Source organism: Corvus moneduloides, chromosome 4 (assembly GCF_009650955.1).
Source record: "Corvus moneduloides isolate bCorMon1 chromosome 4, bCorMon1.pri, whole genome shotgun sequence".
NCBI lineage: Eukaryota > Metazoa > Chordata > Aves > Passeriformes > Corvidae > Corvus > Corvus moneduloides.
The window spans coordinates 74,325,798-74,346,969 of NC_045479.1; the positions used below are offsets into that span (position 1 = coordinate 74,325,798).

The 21,172-nt window shown below is 62.7% G+C and overlaps 1 protein-coding gene across 1 annotated transcript in view; it reads left to right on the forward strand.

Annotated features, from left to right (window-relative positions):
• SND1 (staphylococcal nuclease and tudor domain containing 1) overlaps positions 1–21,172 on the forward strand; it is a 73,035-nt gene that overhangs the window by 17,876 nt on the left and 33,987 nt on the right. Inside the window, exon 11 of the mRNA XM_032105707.1 lies at positions 20,218–20,307. Within this exon, the coding sequence (XP_031961598.1) occupies positions 20,218–20,307 (90 nt within the window). The remainder of the gene's footprint in view (positions 1–20,217; positions 20,308–21,172) is intronic.

A 21,172-nucleotide genomic window follows, 5' to 3' on the forward strand; every position in this document is an offset into this window, starting at 1 on the left:
GGCTGGAATGTGCACTGGTGGCTGCAGGGAGACGGATCTGTCCCTCTTTTCCTGCCTCAGTTTCCCGTGTGTTCCGTGGGTGCTCCCAGCCAGTGGGATGTGGGGTGTTCCTTAGGGATGTGGGGTGTTCCTTAGGGATGTAGGGTGTTCCTTAGGGATGTGGGGTGTTCCCTAGGGATGTGCCGTCCCTGTGGCCTCGCCCCTCGTGCCCCCATCCCTGGGGCAGGCACAGGGGGCTGCAGAGCTGCTGGAGATGATTCCAAGGCTGTGAATCCGTGGGTTTTCCTTCCCCTCGGCCGTGGGGCTGGGAGCGCTCCGCGTATCCCAGAGGAGCAGCTGCTGTGTCCTCCGGCTCCAGGGGACACCGGGACCGACTCGTGACCGGCAGTGTCAGGGTCCGATGGGTTCTTGGCGGGCGCTGGAATGTTTGGGAAGGTCTGGAAAAGGCCGCATTGTTCCCGCACAGTTTGGTCCCTGCTCTGTGTGTTTGAGGCTCTCTCAGGCCGGCGCCGCTGGAGCCGGATCCGAGCGCGCAGCAGGGACATGAAAGCGCCAGGATGAGCTGGGATTGGGCACGAGGAGCGCCCTTGACCCCGCTCAGAGCTCCGGAGCTGTGCTGGAAACCGGGATGTGGCTCCGATCCGTGGGGCACATGCTGAGCGCCCCTGACCCTGCTCAGAGCTCCTGTTCCGTGCCGGAAACCGGGATGGGGGATCAGCCCCTGTGTCACACACAGAGCGTCCTTGACTCTGCTCGCAGCTCTGGAGCTGTTCCAGAAAGCAGGATGAGGAATTGATCCTTGTGTCAGAGTCTCCATCTCGCTCAGAGCTCCAGAGCTGCTCCGGGAGCTGGGATGTGGCTCTGATCCCAGTGTCCCTTTCCGGGATGGTCCTGTGGGTGCAGGAGCTGGGCACTTCCCGCTGTGTCCCGGTGATCCTAGTCCACACAGGGGCTCCTCAGGCAGGGATTTATCTCCGTGCTGCTGCTTTCCCTCCGTTACTCCATTCCCTTCATGGCTGATGGGCTCGGAGCTGTGGGATTGCGGGGCTCCTGAGACCCTCGGAGCGCCTGTTCCTTGTTCCCTCCCCCTCCTCCTCCTCCTCCTCTGGCGCCCCTGGAGATGCCGGGAAGGCTCCTGGGAAGGCTCCTGGGAAGGCTCCTGCCCGTGCACACAAAGGGGGTCGAGCCAGGATTGCTCTAAACCCCCTTTCCCAGGCTGCTTTCTGTCCCAGAGCACCATGGGCCGGTGGGCAACGGCTCCCGAGGTGACCCCGCGTTGCTGTGGGAACGGGAATTTGGAAATTCCTGCCTCCCTGGATGCCGCCTTGTTTTGGCCACACGGAATCGTGGATAACTTCTCAGATCGGCCTCTTCCCGCTGTTCCCTGGCGTCGGCTCCGAGGGGCCGGGAGCTGCCACGAGCCGGGGCCGCGGGGGCACGGGGGAGCAGCAGGAGCAGCGGGATTTCCTCGTGGAGCGGACGCAGTCTCCAAGGAGACTGCAGAAAGGCAGCGGCCCCCCCGCCGCGCCGGATGGATCCGCTGGAAAAATCCTCCGCGGGCTCGGCGCTGCGGCCCCGGAACGCGGGTGGTGGGCGGCTGCTCCCGAATTCCAGGGGACCCCAAAATGCGGGCTCTGTCCCCCTGAGCCCGGGGGGTCCCTCTGGATCCTCAGCACTCCAAGGTTTCACCCCAGTGTCCCAGTGTCACATCCCAGTTTCCCAGTGTCACATCCCAGTGTCCCAAGGTCACATCCCGGCACCCCGAGGTGGCCGGGTCGCAGCCAAGTGGCTGCTCTGTGTCTGTCCGTGGCTGTTCCCAGGGATTGGGATCAGCATTTGGAATCAGCTGCGCCTGTGGGGCACATCCAGGGTTTGTGGGGTGGGGTCCTGCTGCCAGACCCCCCCGGAAGGGTGGAATTCCCGATGGAATTCCCAGTCCTCAGAGGAAGAGCTGCTCCCCTCTTCCTCCTCTGCTTCCTTCTCCTCCTCCTCGGGCAGGAGCAGCCAGGCTGGTCCTGGCTCCGGCTCTGGCTCTGTGCCTGTCCTGCCCTGGGCATCCTGAACTGAGAGGTTTTGTGTCCTGTACTGGTCCCAGTTCTGCCTCTCCGGGGTCTCCCTGAGTCCCCCCGACCTGGGATGCTCCTGTTAAATCCCAGTTATTTCTCCCTGGGTTTCATCCTTCCGCGGCTCCGTCGTGTTTCCGTCCCTGGTGCTGGCGTTAATTACCTGGCAGCACAATTAGTGACAGGTCTGCTCCTCCCCTTCCACACCCGCGGTTAAAAGCATGGAAAAAACATCCAAAAATTCCACCAGGGACCAAAGCCACCCTGGCTGCAGCTCGGGGTGGGGACCCCCATCCCGGCTGCCATTCCAGAGGTGGATCTGGAGCTCAGGGAATGTTTGTGGGTCAGATATCAGCACGGATGTCTCTCCATGGACACGTCCCTGGAATGTATCAGGATTTATGGAAAATACCCGGGAATATCTGTGACATGTGAGCATTTATTTAAAATCCACCAGTGGGGGGGTCGGGCTCTGCTGCCAGGGAACAGAGACAGGAGAGAGGGAACGGCCTCAGGCTGGGCCAGGGGAGGGGCAGGATGGGTATTTGGGAGTTTCTCCATGGAAAGGGTGCTCAGGCCTTGGCAGGGGCTGCCCAGGGAGGTTTGGAGTGCCCATCCCTGCAGGTGTCTGAGGAATTCCTGGAGGTGGCACTGAGGGCCCTGGGCTGGGGCCAAGGTGGGGATGGGGCAGAGCTGGGACTCGGTGACCTTGGAGGGCTTTCCTGGGATTCTGTGATCCATGGAAATTCTAGGAGCACTTACGTACTGCACACCTTTATAAAAATATAAAATATAAAGTATAAAATATAAAACACAGTTCAGGGTCGATTCCAGGCTCTCCTGGAAGGTTTTTCCCCCCAGTGCCCCTCCATGGGCTCTTCCTGCCCTCCCATCCCCGCCAGAGCAGGAGCACTGGGATATCGCAGCTCCGTCAGGAATTCCATCCCAACCTGCCGAGCGCTAATTGTTCTCACGGCTCTGGATGGAGGAGATGGGAAGTGACAGACGGAAAAGGGAGTGCGATGGAATCCTGCAGCCTTTCATCTCCCGGCGTCGGATGAATCCTGGGAGCCGATGGCCGGGAACGTCCCCAGCGCTCAGCTCTGTCCAGGAACATCGCGGATCGGGATGGAGAGGGACCTCCTGCTGCTCCAGGGGCTGCACCGGTGCTGTGGGGTGCGGGAATAGCTGGAAAACCTCACTGGGATGGCTGGAATCTTCATCAGGATGGCTGGGAACTCGCTGGGATGGATGGAAAACCTCACTGGGATTGCTGGAATCTTACTGGAATGGCTGGGAACTCACTGGGATGGCTGGGAACTCACTGGAATGGCTGGAATCTTCATCAGGATGGCTGGGAACTTGCTGGGATGGATGGAAAACCTCACTGGAATGGCTGGAAAACCTCACCAGAATGGCTGGAATCTTCATCAGGATGGCTGGGAACTCACTGGGATGGATGGAAAACCTTGCTGGGATTGCTGGAATCTTATTGGAATGGCTGGGAATTCACTGGGATGGATGGAAAACCTCACTGGAATGGCTGGAATCTTCATCAGGATGGCTGGGAACTCGCTGGGATGGATGGAAAACCTTGCTGGGATTGCTGGAATCTTACTGGAATGGCTGGGAACTCACTGGGATGGCTGGAAAACCTCACTGGAATGGCTGGAATCTTCATCAGGATGGGTGGGATGTCTGGAAAACCTCACTGGGATGGGTGGGAACTCACTGAGATGGCTGGAATCTCCTACTGGGATGGCTGGGAACTCTCCCTGGGATGTGACCCCCATCAGGGGCTGGGAACGTGGGATGCTCCAATCCATGGGATGCTCCAGGTGCCTGTGGATGCCGGGAAGCCATTCCGTGGCTGCAGCCTCCCAGCCCTGTGGTGGGATTTGGGATCCACCCTCCCCGGAGCGGTTTGCTGCCCTTGGATCCATCCAGAGGCGGAACTGAGCCGTGTCCGGCAGTTCCGTGGGATGGGAGGAAGAGCCGATTCCCAGGAAGAGCGAGAGGGGCTCGGAGCTGTTGGATCCAGCTGTGGGGATTCTGCCTCGGAGCTTCCCTGGGTGTCAGTGCCGCCACTGTTCCCAGAGTTTGGGATATTCCCATTCCCTTTCCCAGTCACCAGCTCGTTCCCTCGGGCAGCCGCATCCCAGGCCCCGTCAGCCACTCCGGCTGAATTTTCTGGATTGCTGCAATTGCAGCACGAAGCTGCTCCGATCCCCAATTTATCTAAATTGATCTCTTAATTGGGAATTCTCCAGAGGAGGGGGAGTCGAGCACATGGATCCTGATTCAACGGGAAAAGCAGGGAACGCGCAGCCTCTGGGGGTGGGCTGGGAGCTGGAGCTGGGGCAGTGCCCCCGGCCTGGACAGGGACGCGGGGGCTGCCGGCGGCTCCGGGGCTTTTTTGGGAGCGCTGGGAGCGGGGATATCCCGGCTCCTTTCCCAGTGGAGCAGCCGAGACCAGCCTGGCACTGGGATTTCTCCCGGGATTGTCGGGATGGCCCTGGGATGCTTCCAGCCGCGTTTTCCACGGATACAAAGCTGAAGCTCCCTGGTTTTCCACGTTTCCCCTGGGTGGCGGCTCATTCCTGTCCCTCTGCCCCACACCAGCGCTGGGGAGGGATCCTGGACCCCTCTGGGCGGGGTTTGGGATGGGGAATCCTGGTGCTGTGCCTACTTCAGCCTCAGGAGCGACGGGAGCCTCCCGGAGCTGCCACAGAGCTGGGCAGGGAAAAGCTGGAGCACAGGGAAGCTGGAAATGGCTTCAGAGAGGGGAGAACAGATGGATTCGGGCTCGGGTATTTTTTTCCCAGCTCTCAGGAGCTGCACGCGGGTTCCTTGGCTTTCTGCTGCGATTCCACAGGCAGGGAGCTGCTGGATCATCCAGCCCCCGCTCCCGCCAGCCTCCGGAGAGCGGGACCCTCACAGCCAGGGATCAGCATCCCGTCTGGAATGTGGGACGTTCCAGGGTGCTCTCGGGGGTGGTGCCAGGCGGGATTCCGTGGCTGTGTCCGGCTCTCCGGACGCTCCCTGTCCTGCAGATCCCGACGACTCCAGGGCAGCCGTGGCTCTGAGGCTCCGGCTGCTCCCAGAGGTGCCAGGGTTTGGATCCCGGCAGGATTTCTGTGTGCCGGGAATGTCGTGGCCGCTCCATGTCCCCCGTTCCCTCGGGAGGGGTGCTGGCCGTGGCCGCTTCCGCTGCTCATCCCGCCACATTCCAGCAGGTTCCAGGGAGAGCCGTGTCTCACCCAAACCCATCACAGCCGGTGTTTCCTCTGCTCCTTTCCCTGTCCCTCGCTGGTTCCCGGGATATTTCCGTGGGATTGGGAGAGCTCTGTGCCAACGACCTGCCTGGAGCTCTGCCAGCCCCATCCGGCACCGCCGGAGGTAGGAAGGGCAGGGAGTGACCTTGGGGCCAAGGGCAGCCCGGCCCCTGCAGGTCCGGTTTTGAGGCCATTCCAGTTGGATTTGTAACCCTGTGGGAAGAACTGGGAAAGGAGCTGGGAAAGATCCCATCCCACCCATTTTTAGCAATCCCAGCTGCTCCATCCCTGGAAATGAGCTGCTGCTCCCAGCTCTGAGCCACCCTGGATACCCATGGAGAGCCCGGGGTGCTGTGGGCGCCCGGCCCCGCTCAGTGGGTGCCGCTCGACAGATGGTCTGCAGGTGTCCGCTGGGAGCTCTTCCAGGGAGCAGCCAGCTGGATTTTGGGAAGAGGACTGCACGGCTTGGCAGAGCCTTGCTGGGAGCTGGGAACGCTCCTCGGGCCCTGCAGAGGCTGCGCTGGCACCCTCGGGAGCGCGGGCGCTGCCACAGCCCTGCCAGGAGAGGGCTGGGAGGAGGGGCTGGCAGAGGGAGCGTTTTCCAGGCGGGAATTGCTCGCTGGCTCTGCCAAATCCCCGGGGCTGTGGTGCCGAGGCTGTGGCTGCCCCTGGATCCCTGGCAGCGTCCAAGGCCGGACGGGGCTGGGAGCAGCCTGGGACAGTGGGAGGTGTTCCTGCCATGGCAGGGCTGGCACTGGAGGGGCTCTGAGGTCCCTTCCCACCCCCAGCATTCCCTGATCCTTCTGGGAACGAGCCTGGAGGAACCGGGGGATCCCCAGCTCGGCCGAGCCCCGCCCCGTGTCCCCCCTTGTCCTGGTCCCTGTGGGTCCCTGTGGGTCCAGGGAGTCATTCCCGGGATCCGGGGGTTGAATCCAAGGCCGCGCTGCCGGCGGAGCCGTGCCCGTGGGGATGCCGGGCGGGACGCGTGCGGAGCAGGTCACGGCTCCGATTTGTCGTGCAGGGCTCGTGCTGCACAAATTGCTTCGCACTCAGCGAGCATGAAAGATTAACGAGGAACAAAGCCATGAACTCATCCAGGCCCGCTCCCGCTAAATTGCAGCTACAGGGATCGTGGCAGCTCATCCACGGGTTGTGTAACGGAACCGATTCGCCGGCGCGGAGCCGGCCGAGCTCCGAGTGCTCCGCACGCGACTTTAATGGATTCTAAATATTGGCAGAGCCGAGGAGAGGAGGAGCGGGGGCACCGGAGTTCCCGGATCAATATTTAATGGGAGCTGCAGTCGCTTCCAGGGAGAAGACGAGTGCAGTCAGCATGTTCTGGGAACCTGGAATGTGCCCTCCGAGCAGCAAGCGCTGCGCCGGGAAAAGTGATTCGCTTGCATCTGCGGCTGCTGAGCCTCCTGCCGCTCCCAAAGTCATTCCTCCCTGGAAAAGCAGCCCTTCGGTGTTCGATCCGCGGCTCCGGATTGCGGCACCGCGGCTCCCGGCAGCGCAGGGTGTTCAATTCCGGCTGGGGGAGGCCGGGGGGAGCCGGGGAATAGCTCCGCTTTGTCTCCGGAGCGTTTTCCCTCCCCGGCCGCAAGCAAATGGCCAAACACGCGGCGCAGCTGGAGCCGGCTCCCGGGGGAGCTGCCAGCGCCAGGTACAAGGCCTGCTCCGGGTTGGATTAATCTGTGAGCTGGCACGGTTGGGATCCTGTATGGATTACAGCTGCTGGCATCCCAGGAAATCGCTCACGGCTCAGGGAGCAGCAGCTCGGCAGCGAAACGGGAGCAGCCTCCAGCCCCGAGCGCTGGAGCGGCAGCAGCGGCAGCAGAAGCCGGGCTGGTGCTGGAGCAGCCGGCCAGCCCCGGAGCCGGCCGGGAGTCTGGGCAGGAGCTTGCCAGCAATTACGGAGCAGCTTTTCCATGAGGCAGCAGCTCCGGGAGGCCCCGGGGCCGCACTGCTCCGAGCAGGCCCCGCTCAGCCCATCTGCTGCCGCCGGAACCTGGATCTGCTGCGTGGCAGGAGAAATCCCCGGAGATGGGGCTGTGCTCAGACACTTCCCCAAGCACTTCCCGCTAAGTGCTGTAATCCCTGTGCTGCAATTCCTGCCTGGTGCTGTGACACCGATGCTTGGAGGGAGATCCAGGCACCTGCCAGCTCGCATTCCCGGGGATGCTGCTCCAGCCTCGCGCGCTCCGGGAGCCGCTCCAGAGGTTTGGTCTGAGCCCAGCCCCGGCTGTTTCTCGCTCCGCTGGGCGAGTGTGAAAACACTGCCGGGAGAGCCGAGCTTTGACCTTCTGAGCTCCTCGGCAGCTGCTGGAATTCCTCACTCAGCACGTGGAAAATTGTGCTGAGCTGGAGCAGAGCCTCCATCCTGGCACGGAGCTGAGCTCCGCAATTAATGCTCCGGCCCTCGTGCCTCGGGAGCTGATCCCTGGTTTTAGTGCGGGATGAGCCTCTGTGCTGGCTCCATTCCTTCTGCGGAGCTGGAGTTCAGTGCCCGGCACGGCTCCAGCAGTGCCCCGGATCCTGCCCAGTGACCACCCGGGGTGGCCGAGGGGGCACTGGGGACAGGGCTGGGACACACAGTGGCATCACCCGGCGGGGCAGGGAGGGGACGGGAGCAGCTCCATCTGCACACGGACGGGACAGGGAAGCTCCGGCCCCAGGACCTGGCCCAGGCTCGCTCTCCAGCCGCCAGTTCTGTCCTGCTCCCACCTCGGAGTGGCCGCAGGGGTCCCGGCTGGGCCAGGGCTCCGTGTTTATCCCAAGGCACCCATCCCTCCCTGCTCGGGAAGGTGGGAGCTCGGGGCTTGGAGCCGTGGGAACAGTGGGAACACCCCCATTCCTGCACCTCTGCCGGCGCCGCTCCCGGAATTGGGAATCATGAATATTCCCCCTCCATTAGCACCGGCTGGATTCAGTGCCAGACATTTGGAGACGTGAGGGATGGATGGGGTGGAGGGGGGATGGGTTGGGAACATCCCTCACTGGCACCTGCAGCCCCCCAGCTCCTTCCCCCAGCTCGAGTTCCCAGGCTGTGGTGGCACCGGCCACCCCGGGGGGCTCTGGGAGCACCTCAGAGCCTCCCAAAATCCCCGGTGCAGGTGGCAAAGCTGTGGGGACCCTTGGAAATGACTTTCCAGGGAGGAGCTGCCTTGGATCTGCAGGGCTTGGTGGCAAGGAAGGGCTGGGTTCCTCCTGGCACCGGGATGGCGTGGCCTGGCACGGCCCCGGTGTCACCATGGCTGTGCTGGAGGTGACCTGGGCTGTGCCCGGGACTGGGGCTGGGCCAGGGATCCTGCCTGTGCCAGGGATCATGGATCCATCCTGCCTGTGCCAGGGATCCTGCCCATGCCATGGATCATGGATCCATCCTGCCTGTGCCATGGGTCCTGCCCGTGCCATGGATCATGGATCCATCCTGCCTGTGCCAGGGATCCTGCCCGTGCCATGGATCATGGATCCATCCTGCCTGTGCCATGGATCCTGCCTGTGCCATGGATCATGGATCCATCCTGCCTGTGCCAGGGATCCTGCCTGTGCCATGGATCATGGATCCATCCTGCCTGTGCCATGGATCCTGCCCGTGCCATGGATCATGGATCCATCCTGCCTGTGCCATGGATCATGGATCCATCCTGCCTGTGCCAGGGATCCTGCCTGTGCCATGGATCATGGATCCATCCTGCCTGTGCCATGGATCCTGCCCGTGCCATGGATCATGGATCCATCCTGCCTGTGCCATGGATCATGGATCCATCCTGCCTGTGCCAGGGATCCTGCCCGTGTCATGGATCATGGATCCATCCTGCCTGTGCCATGGATCATGGATCCATCCTGCCTGTGCCATGGATCCTGCCCGTGCCATGGATCATGGATCCGTCCTGCCTGTGCCATGGATCCTGCCCGTGCCATGGATCATGGATCCATCCTGCCTGTGCCAGGGATCCTGCCCGTGCCATGGATCATGGATCCATCCTGCCTGTGCCATGGATCATGGATCCATCCTGCCTGTGCCAGGGATCCTGCCCGTGCCATGGATCATGGATCCGTCCTGCCTGTGCCATGGATCCTGCCCGTGCCATGGATCATGGATCCATCCTGCCTGTGCCATGGATCTTGCCCGTGCCATGGATCATGGATCCATCCTGCCCATGCCAGGGATCCTGCCTGTGCCATGGATCATGGATCCATCCTGCCTTTTCCCCAGACCCGCCGGCATGGCGCAGCCCCCAGGGCTGGCGAGGGGGTCTCGGGGTGTGCTGTGAGCGGGGCAGGGGGGGCAGTGGCAGTGATGACGATGGTGACAGTGACAGCTCGGGGTGTCCCCCGTCCCAGGCCCCGCACAGGGGAGGCAGCTCCATCCTTAAAAGCTCTTCCCTCGCTCCCAGCCCTGCTGTCCTACTTTTCTCCGGCTGCTTTTCCTCCTTTCCTCCGTCACGTGCGGGTGGGCTTGGAATGCTCAGTGCAGCTTCCCAGCCGGCTCCGGGCCGGGCTCCGAGCTGCTCCCGCATTCCAGTGCTCCCAATTCCCGCTCTGACCCCGCTCCGGGTCCTGGTGCCCGCGGGAGGATCCGTGGACATTAAACCCGCTGGGAGCGGGGACATGTCCCTGGCCATGCGACCCCAAATCCAGGGCAGGGAGGGCCTGGAGCGACAGCCCCGCTCCGCATCCCTCGGGGTTTGCAGTTATCCTCTGAAATTCGGGATAACAGTGGGGAAGGTGCGCAGGCTCCTCCCGGAGCGCTGGAATGGCTGTGCCTGGCAGCGGCTGCCGGCTCCGTCCTCGTCCCTGTCCCCGTTCCCGTCCCCTTGGTGACGCTTTTAGGGAGCAGAGGTATCTCCCGGTGTCGCAGTGTCCCACAGCCGGGCCCGGGTCTGGATCATGCCTGTTCTGGGAACGCTGACCCCAATTTCCCTCTCCATGGGAGCAGAGCAGCCAAAACGCTGCTGGATTCCCAAACTCCACTCGGTGCCCGCGGAGCCACATCCCGAGGCTCCTCCAGCCGCATTCCCGGCTCAGCCTCCCATGCTGGAATCCCCGCTGGAGCCTTGGGAGCTGGGAATGGGGCAGCTCTGGCTGGGAGCTCTGGGGGCTCGGGGACATCGCAGGGACTCCGGGATGTGCTGGGAGCCACCCGGATTCGGTCGGGGGTAGCCCGGAACCAGCATCTCCCAACCATCGGGGGGTTGGGATGCATCCCCCGATTCCCAGGGCCCGGTTTGGGGTGCCTGGAATGCAGCACCCTCGTTCCAGGTGCCTGCTGATGAGGGTCTGCTCCCAACATCTGAAGGATATTCAGCATAAATCCAACTTACTCCTGTGATTTCCACCTTTTTTGGGCAGTTCGTTCCTGAGGGGGATGCGCAGGCTGGGGCCAGATGAATTCCAGTGGCTGGGACAAGAACCCTGCGGCAGCAGAGCCGTGTCTCCCATTATCCAGGAAAACCTGGATGCCTGGAGCAGGGATGCTCCTGGCTGTGCTGGGGCTGCTGGCACAGCTTTTCCAGGGATCTCAGCCTCGCTGGGAGCAGCTCTCCTGGAGCTCCCAGGGAAGTCGGGCTCGTTGAGCACCGAATTCCGATGTTGCGGTGGGGAAATGAGGAAGGAAAAAGCCACCAGGGATCCGTGGAAGGAGCGGATATTTTGGGATGTCTCAATTTCCTCATCAGCCCCGGAGAGGGGGCACCGAGCCAAGTACCGGCAGATAATGAATCCCCCGGGAATGGGCAGCACCGTGCTCGGCTGATCCCCCCAGTAATTCCTTGGGAAGGGCACTGCCTGCCCAGCTTCCCCCACAGAGGGCTTTGGGGCCGGGCTGGGGCTGCCAGCAGGGTTAAAGCCCCTTGGGAAGCTCCCGACAGCGCCCCAGCCCCAGTTAAGGGATTCTTCCCTGATTATTCCTCAGCCTGGAATGTTGGAATCATAAAACCATGGAATGGTTTGGGTGGGAAGGGAGCTCAGAGCCCCTCCAGTGCCAGCCCTGCCATGGCAGGGACACCTCCCACTGTGCCAGGCTGCTCCAGCCCCAATGTCCAGCCTGGCCTTGGCCACTGCCAGGGATCCAGGGGCAGCCCCAGCTGCTCTGGGCACCCTGGGCCAGGGCCTGCCCACCCTCCCAGCCAGCAATTCCCAATTCCCAATCTCCCATCCAGCCCTGCCCTCTGGCACTGGGAAGCCATTCCCTGGCTCCTGGCCCTCCAGGCCTTGGCCCCAGTCCCTCTGCAGCTCTCCTGGAGCCCCTTTAGGCCCTGCAAGGGGCTCTCAGCTCTCCCTGGAGCTTCTCTCCTCCAGGCTGGACATTGGGGCTGGAGCAGCCTGGCACAGTGGGAGGTGTCCCTGCCATGGCAGGGCTGGCACTGGAGGGGCTCTGAGGTTGCTTCCCACCCAGCCATTCCCTGATTCCCGGATTCTATAATTTATAACATTATTATTTATAGTTCCCCGTTGTGCTGAAGCAGCTCCAGTTATTTCCGTGCCATCGCTTCCATCGTTCCCTGCCGTTCCCATTTGTCCTGCGGCATTCCTGTTCCAGCTCCCAGCAGAGCCGAGGCTTCCTGGGCCTTCATCCCTGCCCAGGGTGATGAGGATGGTCGTGCCAAGGGTGTCCTGGAGCAGGCAGGGAGCAGAGCCTGGCACAGGAGCACTGATCCCGTCAGGATCCGGGGAAGTCCCGCTCGGGGGTCTCAGGGTTGCTGTTCCAACACTGGGGCCTTGTACCCCCACTTTGGGGTCTCCCAGCTGGAATATTGGTGCCATGGAGCTCCATCCCCAGGGATGAGGAGGGTGGGCAGGAGTTGGCGTCACTGACAGCAGTGGGATCCTGCAATGGGACAGTGCTGGCGCCGGATCCGGCTCATGCTGGGAAGGATCCGGCTCATCCCAGGCAGGATCTGGCTCATCCAGGTGCTGCGGGAAGTGGCTCCCAGAGGATGCTGGTTCCGTGTGCAGCCCTTGCTGACAAGACCAACAACTTCATTAATTTAAGCTGCTTAATTGGGAGCAGCGTGTGCTGAGGGCACAGAGCTCCCTCTGCCCACACACGGAGCGTTCCCACTCCCGAAAACCCCATTCTTGTGGGTTCCCGGGGTGGAGCCCTCAGGGAATTCCAGGCTGCAACCCAAAGGGGCTTTTGGAGCTGTTTTTGAGGAGTTGGAGTCGCTGGGCTCCAGGGGTTGGAGATCCGGGCGCTCCTCTCCCCATCAGCATTCCATGGGTTTGGTCTCGGCTTGGTTGGGATCCCAGGGAGGGAGCGGGAATGTTTTTCCGGTGCAGGCGGGAGCCGCCCGGTGTGGCACACCCCGTTCTCCCCGGGACGCTGCGGCACTGGCTGCGGAGGGCGGGATGTGCACATCCCGTGTCCCTGTGCGTCCGGCTCCATCCCTCTGGGAACGGGGCTGGGGACCCTCGGCTGCTCTGGAGCCGTGCTGAGCACGAGGCGTTAACTCAGCCCTGGAATTCCTGCGGAAAATCCCGTTCCCGCTTCATCGGCTGCTCCGTCGGGCGCGAGGAGCCCCAAGGTGACCAGGCCTGGCCCCGCGTTGTCCCAAGGCTCCCGGCATCCTGGGGGCCACCGCGATCCCGAGAGTCCCCCTGCTCTGGAACCCGACCCCGGTGCCTCCCGTGGCAGGGGTGGATTCCTGGAGGGAGATCGGGAGGATTTTGGGGAAATCCACCCAAATTTCGCTCCATGCAGGGAGCTCCCGGCTCCAGCAGCTGCTGGTGCACCTGGAGAGGAGGAAAACCTTTCCTTCCTGCTTTGGCATCCTGTTATCCCAGGGTGAGGATCCCTCTGGGAATGCCCAGGGCTCGCTGGGCCCCATTTGTGAAGGACACCCTGGTCAGGGGGCTGCTGCTCCTCCGTCCATTCCCAAATGACCGGGAATGTCCCAGACACCCCGAGCCCATTCAGGATGATCCCCATCCCTATGGACTGCAATTCCTGCTGTTCCTGGTGCCTGGGAGTGTCCTATGGACTGCAATTCCTGCTGTTCCTGGTGCCTGGGAATGTCCCGACACCCCAGGCCCGTTGCAGGGTGGTTCCCATCCCCAGGCTCCGAGTCCCGCCGCTCTCCCACCTGGAAAGGGCCGGGCAGAGGGAGCGGAGCCGGAGCGCAGGGAAGCAGCAGAGGGTTTAAGCGAGGGCCATTCTCTCCCGTGATTAACCCACGGAGACTGACGGTCCCGCCGGGCTCCAGAGCGTTCCCGGTGCCCCGGGGAGGAGACGGGAGCGCCGGCAGCACCGGGCCGGGACGGACGCGGGGTGAGACAGGGAACGGCAGCGGCGGGGACGGAGCAGCCCCTGCCCCCAGCAGCTCCCGGGGCCCGTGATGAGGGAAGGGCACCGCAGGACACGGAGAGGCCGCTCCGTGCCAGACGTGGTTCCCTGCTGAGGATGGTGACGGGGAAAAGCCTTGGGTGCATCCCGGCTGATCCCAAATCCCGGCTGATCCCAAATTGCGGCTGGGCCCGGCCGTGCCGAGCTCCTCCAGTGCCGGGAGCTGCTGCAGGAGAGGCGGGAGAGGAGCTCTGGCAGAGCGGGAAGGGCTCGGAGCGCTCAGAGCGGCTCCGGTTGTGTTTGGAAGGGAGGAAGGTCGGCACTGGAGCCCCGGGAATGGTCCCCAGTGCTGAGGGGACAGGGTTGTGCCCGTGGTGCCAGCGGGTGCCGGCTGTGGGGGCACATCCAGATCCCCCCGCCCGCAGTGGTGCCGGTGCTGGGCAGGACTGGGATGGAGCCCTTGGGAGCTTCCATGTGCTGGGGAAAATGGAAATCGTGTTAAAATGGTCAAATTCCAGGGAAAGGCTCTGGCAGGAGCTGGGTTTGGTAATGAAGGTCCAGAGCAGCTGTGGCTGCCCCTGGATCCCTGGCAGTGGCCAAGGCCAGGCTGGACATTGGGGCTGGAGTAGCCTGGCACAGTGGGAGGTGTCCCTGCCATGGCAGGGCTGGCACTGGAGGGGCTCTGAGGTCCCTTCCCACCCAACCCAGCCTGGGATTCCCTGAAGTGCCAGGTCCTGCCCTTGGGTCACCCCAAGCCCCTACAGCGCTCCAGGCTGGGGCTGGAAAGCTGGGAAAGGCCCTGGGGGTGCTGTGCCAGCGGCTGGACAGGAGCCCAGGGGTGCCCAGGGGGCAGGAGGAGGCCGATGGCCCCTGGGCTGTGGCAGCCCCAGCGTGGGCAGAGCCCCAGGGCAGGGACTGTCCCCTGTGCTGGCCCTGCTGAGGGCCCCCCTGGGATCCTGGGGCAGCTCCGGGCCCCTCTGGGCAGGGAGCTGGGAAGGGTCTGGAGCCCCAGGAGCGGCTGAGGGAGCTGGAAAGGGGCTCAGGCTGGAGCAAAGGAGGCTCAGGGGGACCTTGTGGCTCTGCACAAGTCCCTGACAGGAGGGGGCAGCCGGGGGGGAAATCGGGCTCTGCTGGCAGGGAACAGGGACAGGAGAGAGGGAATGACTCGGGTTGGATGTTGGGGAATTCCCTCCTGGAAAGGGCTGTGCAGCCCTGGCACAGGGGGGCGTCCCCATCCCTGCAGGGATTTCAGAGCCCTGTGGATGTGGCACCTGGGGACAGGGGCAGTGGTGGCCTTGGCAGTGCTGGGAACGGTTGGACCCGATGGACTCCGAGGCTTTTCCAGCCTCAGTTGTCCCACGGTTCTCGAGCTGTGCTGCCCCTCTGCCCCCAGCCCCTGGCTGTGCCCTCTGTCCCTCAGTGCCACCAAAGCCTCCAGCGCTGCCCAGCTCCTGTCACCCAAGCAGCTCTCGGGGACTGCGGCACCGGCGGCGCGTGGGGGCAAGGAGGGAGCGGGAGCTCCGGAGCAGGAGAGGCGGGAGAGGTGGGAGAGGTGGGAGAGGCCAAGTGCCCACTTCAGGCATCGCTTCTCAAACAAGCACCTGCTCGGGGCTGCCTGCAAATATCCCCGGGATGTCCCCGGGAGCTGCTCATCCCCGTCCCCATTCATGGAACGTCCCGCAGTCCTCGGGGCTGTCACTTCCCAGGGCTGTGGCTGCTCCTGGTGCCGTTCCCAGCGCTGCCCGGCTCCTGGGCCCCAGTGGAGCGGAGCTTCCCCGGGCTGTGACATGGAGCAGCCGCTCCCGAGTGCTCCCGCTGCTCCCTGTCACCGCCCCGCCGGCTCCGGGATGGATGTCCAGGATGGATCTCCGGGATGGATTTCCCACCCGGCACATCCCTGGCAGGTTCAGCCAAGGGTGAACTGTGGCATGACACCGCCGATGAGCCGTCGCCCCTTCCCTGCCCTGGCTTCCCAGGAGCAGGAGCCTCCCTGGATCCCTGGGGGCTTCTGCTGCTCCCGATGGGATCCTTGCCCAGCGCTCGGCTCTGCCCCAGGGGACCCTGGGGGCTGCAGTGTCCCTGTCCCCCCCCCGGCGCTGGCGTTTCCAGCTGGCAGCTCCCGCTCTCCTCCCGCTCGTTCCGCCGTGGCGCTGGGAGTTGATGAGCTCTGCTAATTACTGTACAAATAATGAGCCTCCCTAATTGCGCTGGCAGGGGCGGGGGGGGTCTCCCCACCTGCCATCCCGCAGCGCCACCAGGCTCTGGGTCCCCTTGGCTCCACTGGGGTCCTCCCTTGAGTGCTGGCACCCGGAGTTCTTGGGAAAAACCCCAGAATCTTTGCTTGGAGAGCTGGGAGCTCTGGCTCATCCCGGGGGGCTTGGGCCATTCCCCCTGCTCCGAGCACCCCGGGATCAGTGGGATGCGTGTTCCAGACACTGCCTGTTCCCTGTCATGGCCTCCGGGATGATTCTCCGGGATGGATTTCCCACCTGGGACATCCCTGGTGGGTTCAGCTGAGGGTGAACCGTGGCATGACACCACTGATGAGCCATTGCCCCGTCCCTGCTTCGGCTTCCCGGGAGCAGGAGCCATCCTGGATCCCCGGGATCCTTCTCCCACAAAGTGAATGGACCAGCCTGGGGTCCCCTGGGGGCTACAGAGTCGGAATGTGGGAGCTGGGTTTGCCGTCCCGGGTCTCGGAGCATTTCCAGCTGCTCCAGCTGTGCCTGCATCCGTCATCACCCCCACCCTGTGCCCTCGGGATGGGGCTGGGGCTGGGAGCGGGACCCCCGGCAGCCGGGAATGTCCAATCCCCCCTGGAATCCTGGCAGTGGATACGGGCTGCTGCTTCCCTGGAAATAGACCTTAATTAGGCCTCACCCGGTGTAGCGCTGTTAATTGGGCAGGAGAGCCGGAATTCTCTCGCCCTGTCGGGTGTTCCAGGCCTTGGGGGGGCTGCTCCAGGAGCAGGGAATTCAGGGGGGGCTCTTGTCCCCCTCTGGAACCAAATCCCCCACTGGAACCAAAACGCCGCTTCCTCGCCCCGGCTCCCCCAGCCTGGGATAAAGCAGCACATTCCCATCAAATTCGGGATCGGAATCTCCACGTTCCGGGAGGGAAGGGAGCGGGTGCTCCCCTCCTCCGGCAGCTCCCTGAAGATGCAGCTCCGGCTTCGGTGCTAATGGAGCGACGTCCTCGCTGCTCACCTTTAATTAAGTGAGCCTCGGATCCCTGCGCTTAATTAACATCTCAGTGGCTGATGACTCTCTCCAGCAGCCGAGGAGGGCTGGGACTGGCATCTCATGGAATCCAGGGATCCCACAATGGATTGGGATGAGTTGGGTTGGGTTGGAAGGGACCTTGGAGCCCATCCAGTCCCACCATGGGCAGGGACACTCCCGCTATCCCAGGGTGTTCCAAGCCCTGGGAACATTCCAGGGATGGGGCAGCCGCAGCTTCCGAGGTGAATCATTGCTGGGATCCAGCTCCTGCCTCGGGAAATGGGTTAAGCCCAACAAAATCCTTCTCCGTGTCGGCACTGCCGGAGTTTGCCGGCTGTGGAATTCCGTTACCTTCTCGCCATTCCATTGATTTTTCATGTTTATTTGCAAAACCTCAGCTGAGCGCCCGAGTTCTTGAACGGCTTCCCAGAGCCATCAGCTGCCACCGTCCCTGTGCTGGGAATGTCATCGCTGTGGGACAACAAAGCGGGATTTAATGGGGGCTGACAGGGCGGTGGCTGGGGCGGTTTGAGCTGGGCACTTAAACGTTCCCATTATCCAGCGCCTGGTGCAACCAAGCCGTGTGCTGAGAATTCCCGAAGGGAATGGGCATTTTGCAGCAGCAGCAGCAGTGGGATGTGAGGGCTCCGTCAGCGCCGGCACGTCCGGGGCTGGAATGGGGCAGCCGTGGGTCCTGGTACAGCCCTGCGGGGCCTGTGCGGGTGACCCCTTCCTGGGGTGACCCCTTCCTGGAGTGACCCCTTCCTGGGGTGGTCCCACACGGCTGCAGACCCATGAGCTGCTCCGATGGAGCTTTGGGGAGCACTCGGGTCCCGCCTCCACGGCGCATCCAGGACTGGCACGATGGCACCGTGGATCCCAGCACGGTGTAGGAATGGCGCTGGTGCTGGGGTGCCTGTGCTGGTTGTCCCCTTTTTGGGGTGGCCCCTTTCTGGAGTGATTCCTTTCTGGGGTGGTCCCAGTGGCTGCGGGCCTGATGGAGCTTTGGGGAGGACTCGGGTCCCACCTCCACAGCTCCTTCAGGAATTCTCCTCCAGCCCCTGAGCCCTTGGCACTGCTGGGCGATGCCGGGGCCACCCAGGGCTTTGCCGTCCCGCTTCCCACGCTCTGGCGGGATGGGATTAGGGATTTAACAGCTTGTGCCAGACAGACACTTAACTAAGCCATAAATTTGGAGTTCGTTAGTGAGGATTAATTAGTGTTTGCACAGGGCTTTGCTGTGCGGAGCCGCGCTCAGTGTCGGAGCTCCGCCGTGACCTTGGCGAGGGCAGGAGAGGCTCAGGGCCTGGATCGGTCAGATCCCACTGATGGAAGGGTCTGGGAGCCACCCTGAGGGGCAGGGGGTGGAAGCTTGGGAAGGGGGAGCTGTGCTCCCCTGGGAGGGAGCAGAGGGAGAGGCCGGTGGTGCTGCAGCAGCTGCTCCGTGCTCGTTCCAAGCTCCCACATCTCCAGGGGCTGCAGCAGCGCCTGGGATCTGCTTTGGGATCTGCTTTGGGGGCAGGAGATGCCTAAGTGGGAGCTGAGCCCGGCCCGTGGCCCCCCATTGGCTGAATCCTCCATCTCCCTGCGGTTCCATGGCACTGGGAAATGAGGAATTCATCATCCCAATATCCCAGCTTCCCTGGAGCGGGGGCGGCTCCGGGTGTGCTCCAGCTCCAGGGAATGCCGGGGGTCTGGGGAGAGACGCTGCCATAGGAGCCCCCCGGATTTATCCCGGGACTCCACTCCAGCCGTGGCACGGGAACGGGAATTTTTCTGGCACTGGTTAAATACTGGAACCGCCTCCATCCCCGAGCGCCTCACCGGGAGCGGGGCAGTGGTGCCGGCCTTCCCGATGGCAGCAGCACATTCCCAAGCCGTGCCACCGGCTGGGCCATCCTCGTGTGCCCGGCTAGGCCAGGACAAGGCTCTTTCCCTGCTGGAAGTCCTGTGGCTGGCAGGTTGGCACCACATCCTGGCTGCCCAGCACAGCTCCATGCCGGCTCCTCGGTCCCGCCTTGCTGGGTGTCAGGAACCTTTTCCGTGAGTGGTCCCCAGCGAGTGTGAAAGCTGCTGTTTCCAGGGGAAATCCAGCCAGGATCGGGACCTGCCTGTGAAGGGGTTTTCAGCCTCTGCCTGCAGCAGGAGCTGCCTCTGGGATAGGGTTGGTGCCAGCTCTGGGTTCCCAGGGATCCCCTCACAGAATCCATTCCATTCCCATCACCAGCACTGGTGATCCATCCCGTTCCCAGCACTGGCTCTGGGTTCCCAGTGATCCCGTTGCCAGATCCATCCTGTTCCCAGCACTGGCACTGGCTCTGGGTTCCTGGGAATCCTCTCACCGGCTCCATCCCGTTCCCATCTCCAGTGCTGGCAGGGCCGCGGCGATGCGGGCAGCGGAGGAGGGAACGAGCGGTGTCAAGGACAATAAACTCTGTCCAAGCCTCGTTCGTTAGGGAGGAGCCGTGTGCCGGCGCCGGTGTCCGCCCGCTCCCTCTCCGTCTGACTCCGCTCCTCTGTTCCTGGCTGCTTTGGCCTCATCTCCCTCTTTTCCATGATTTCCTCCCCAGCTCGGGGAGGTGTGAGGGTGTCTTGCCCACGGCACCATGCCGGCGCGCAGAGCGACTGCCGGGGGCCGTCCTCCACCGGGGCTGGGTTGGGTCACGCTGGGTCACTTTGGGTCACATTGAGTTACATTGGGTCACTTTGGGTCACGTTGGGTCACGTTGGGTCACGTTGAGTTACACTGGGTTGTGTTGGGTCACTTGTTGGGTCACTTTGGGTCACGTTGAGGTACATTGGGTCGCTTTGGGTCACTTTGGATCACGTTGAATTACATTGGGTCACTTTGGGTCACTTTGGGTCACGTTGAGTTACATTGGGTCATGTTGGGTTGTGTTGGGTCACTTTGGGTCACACTGATTTACACTGGGTTGCGTTGGGTCACTTTGGGTCACATTGAGTTACACTGGGTTGCGTTGGGTTCCGTTGAATCCCGTTGGGTCGAATCCCCGTTTCCATTGGGAATCTCCCCTTTTTTGCACAGTCTCTGCAGGGATTCAGCTCCAGGAGATGCCCTTGGACAGGGGCCGGACACCCTGGAGGTCACCCTGGTCACCCCCACCCCGAATTCCTATCACCCCGTTCCCTTCTGGAGCTGCCGCTTGGAGATGCCCACCCTGGCACCACGAGGCTGCCGGCACCTCCTCCCAGGGGATGTTGGGATTATCCCAGGGTCCTCGTGGGGTTCACGGACCTTGGGAAGCCTGAATGGGGTGCGGAATGGGGTGGGGGGCCTGGGAGAGGGCGGGGGCGATGCTGATCCAGGCGGGATTTGGGAATCCCCTGACCCGCGTCCCCTCTCCCGGCAGGACAAGAACAGGAAGCTGAGGCCCCTCTACGACATTCCCTACATGTTCGAGGCCCGGGAATTCCTGCGCAAGAAGCTCATCGGGAAGAAGGTATGGAGGGAGTGGGCAAGGTTGGGACGAGGCTGAGGATGAGGCAATGAAGGAAGGGATGAGGCCAAGGATGAGGGAATGAAGGAAGGAATGAGGCTGAGGATGAGGGAATGAAGGAAGGGACAAGGCTGAGGATGAGGGAATGAAGGAAGGGATGAGGCTGAGGATGAGGGAATGGGGATGGGATGAGTCCAATGCCGGTGCCACTGTGCAGCTCCTTACAGACAACCGGAGCCTCTCCAACGGAAATTCCGGGATGCACCCAACCCTGGAGCGCCCCTCGAGGGGTTGCGCTCCCCATTTCCCAGGAATTCTGCCTCATTATCCCTTTGTTTGCCCGGCATATTTTCCGGCGCTAGTTCAGAGCAATTCCGGGAATGAGGAATATGTTAGCCAGCGGAGCGAACGCTCCGGATGCAATTTTCCAATGCTCATAAAACGGTCAAATAAAATCAATTCCCTTTGCGGCGCGGCCGTCGCTGCTCGTCGGGGCTGTTTCGGTGCCTAATTGGATCTTTCCAGCTTGGAGCCTGCCTGGGCATTCCGGAAAAATAGGGAAAGGGGAAAAGAGCAGCTTGGGAGATTTTTTTAATGGGACATCTGGCGCTTCTTGGAGTCAGAAAAGAGTGTGGGGGTGTTGGGGTTTGTGATGGGAGCACCGGGTCTGGAATGGGATTCTGGCACCTCAGTGTGGTCCCAATTGGAGCCATTCCGGGGTTACCGGTGCCGGTTTTCCGCCATCTGCCGCCGTGCCCTGTGTTGGATCAGGGACTGGAACTGGCTCTGGCACCGGCTGCCTTTGGAGGGTGACCTTGGGGGTCCCTGGGATTCCGGGGTGTTTTGGCATTCGGGGAGCTCAGCCTGC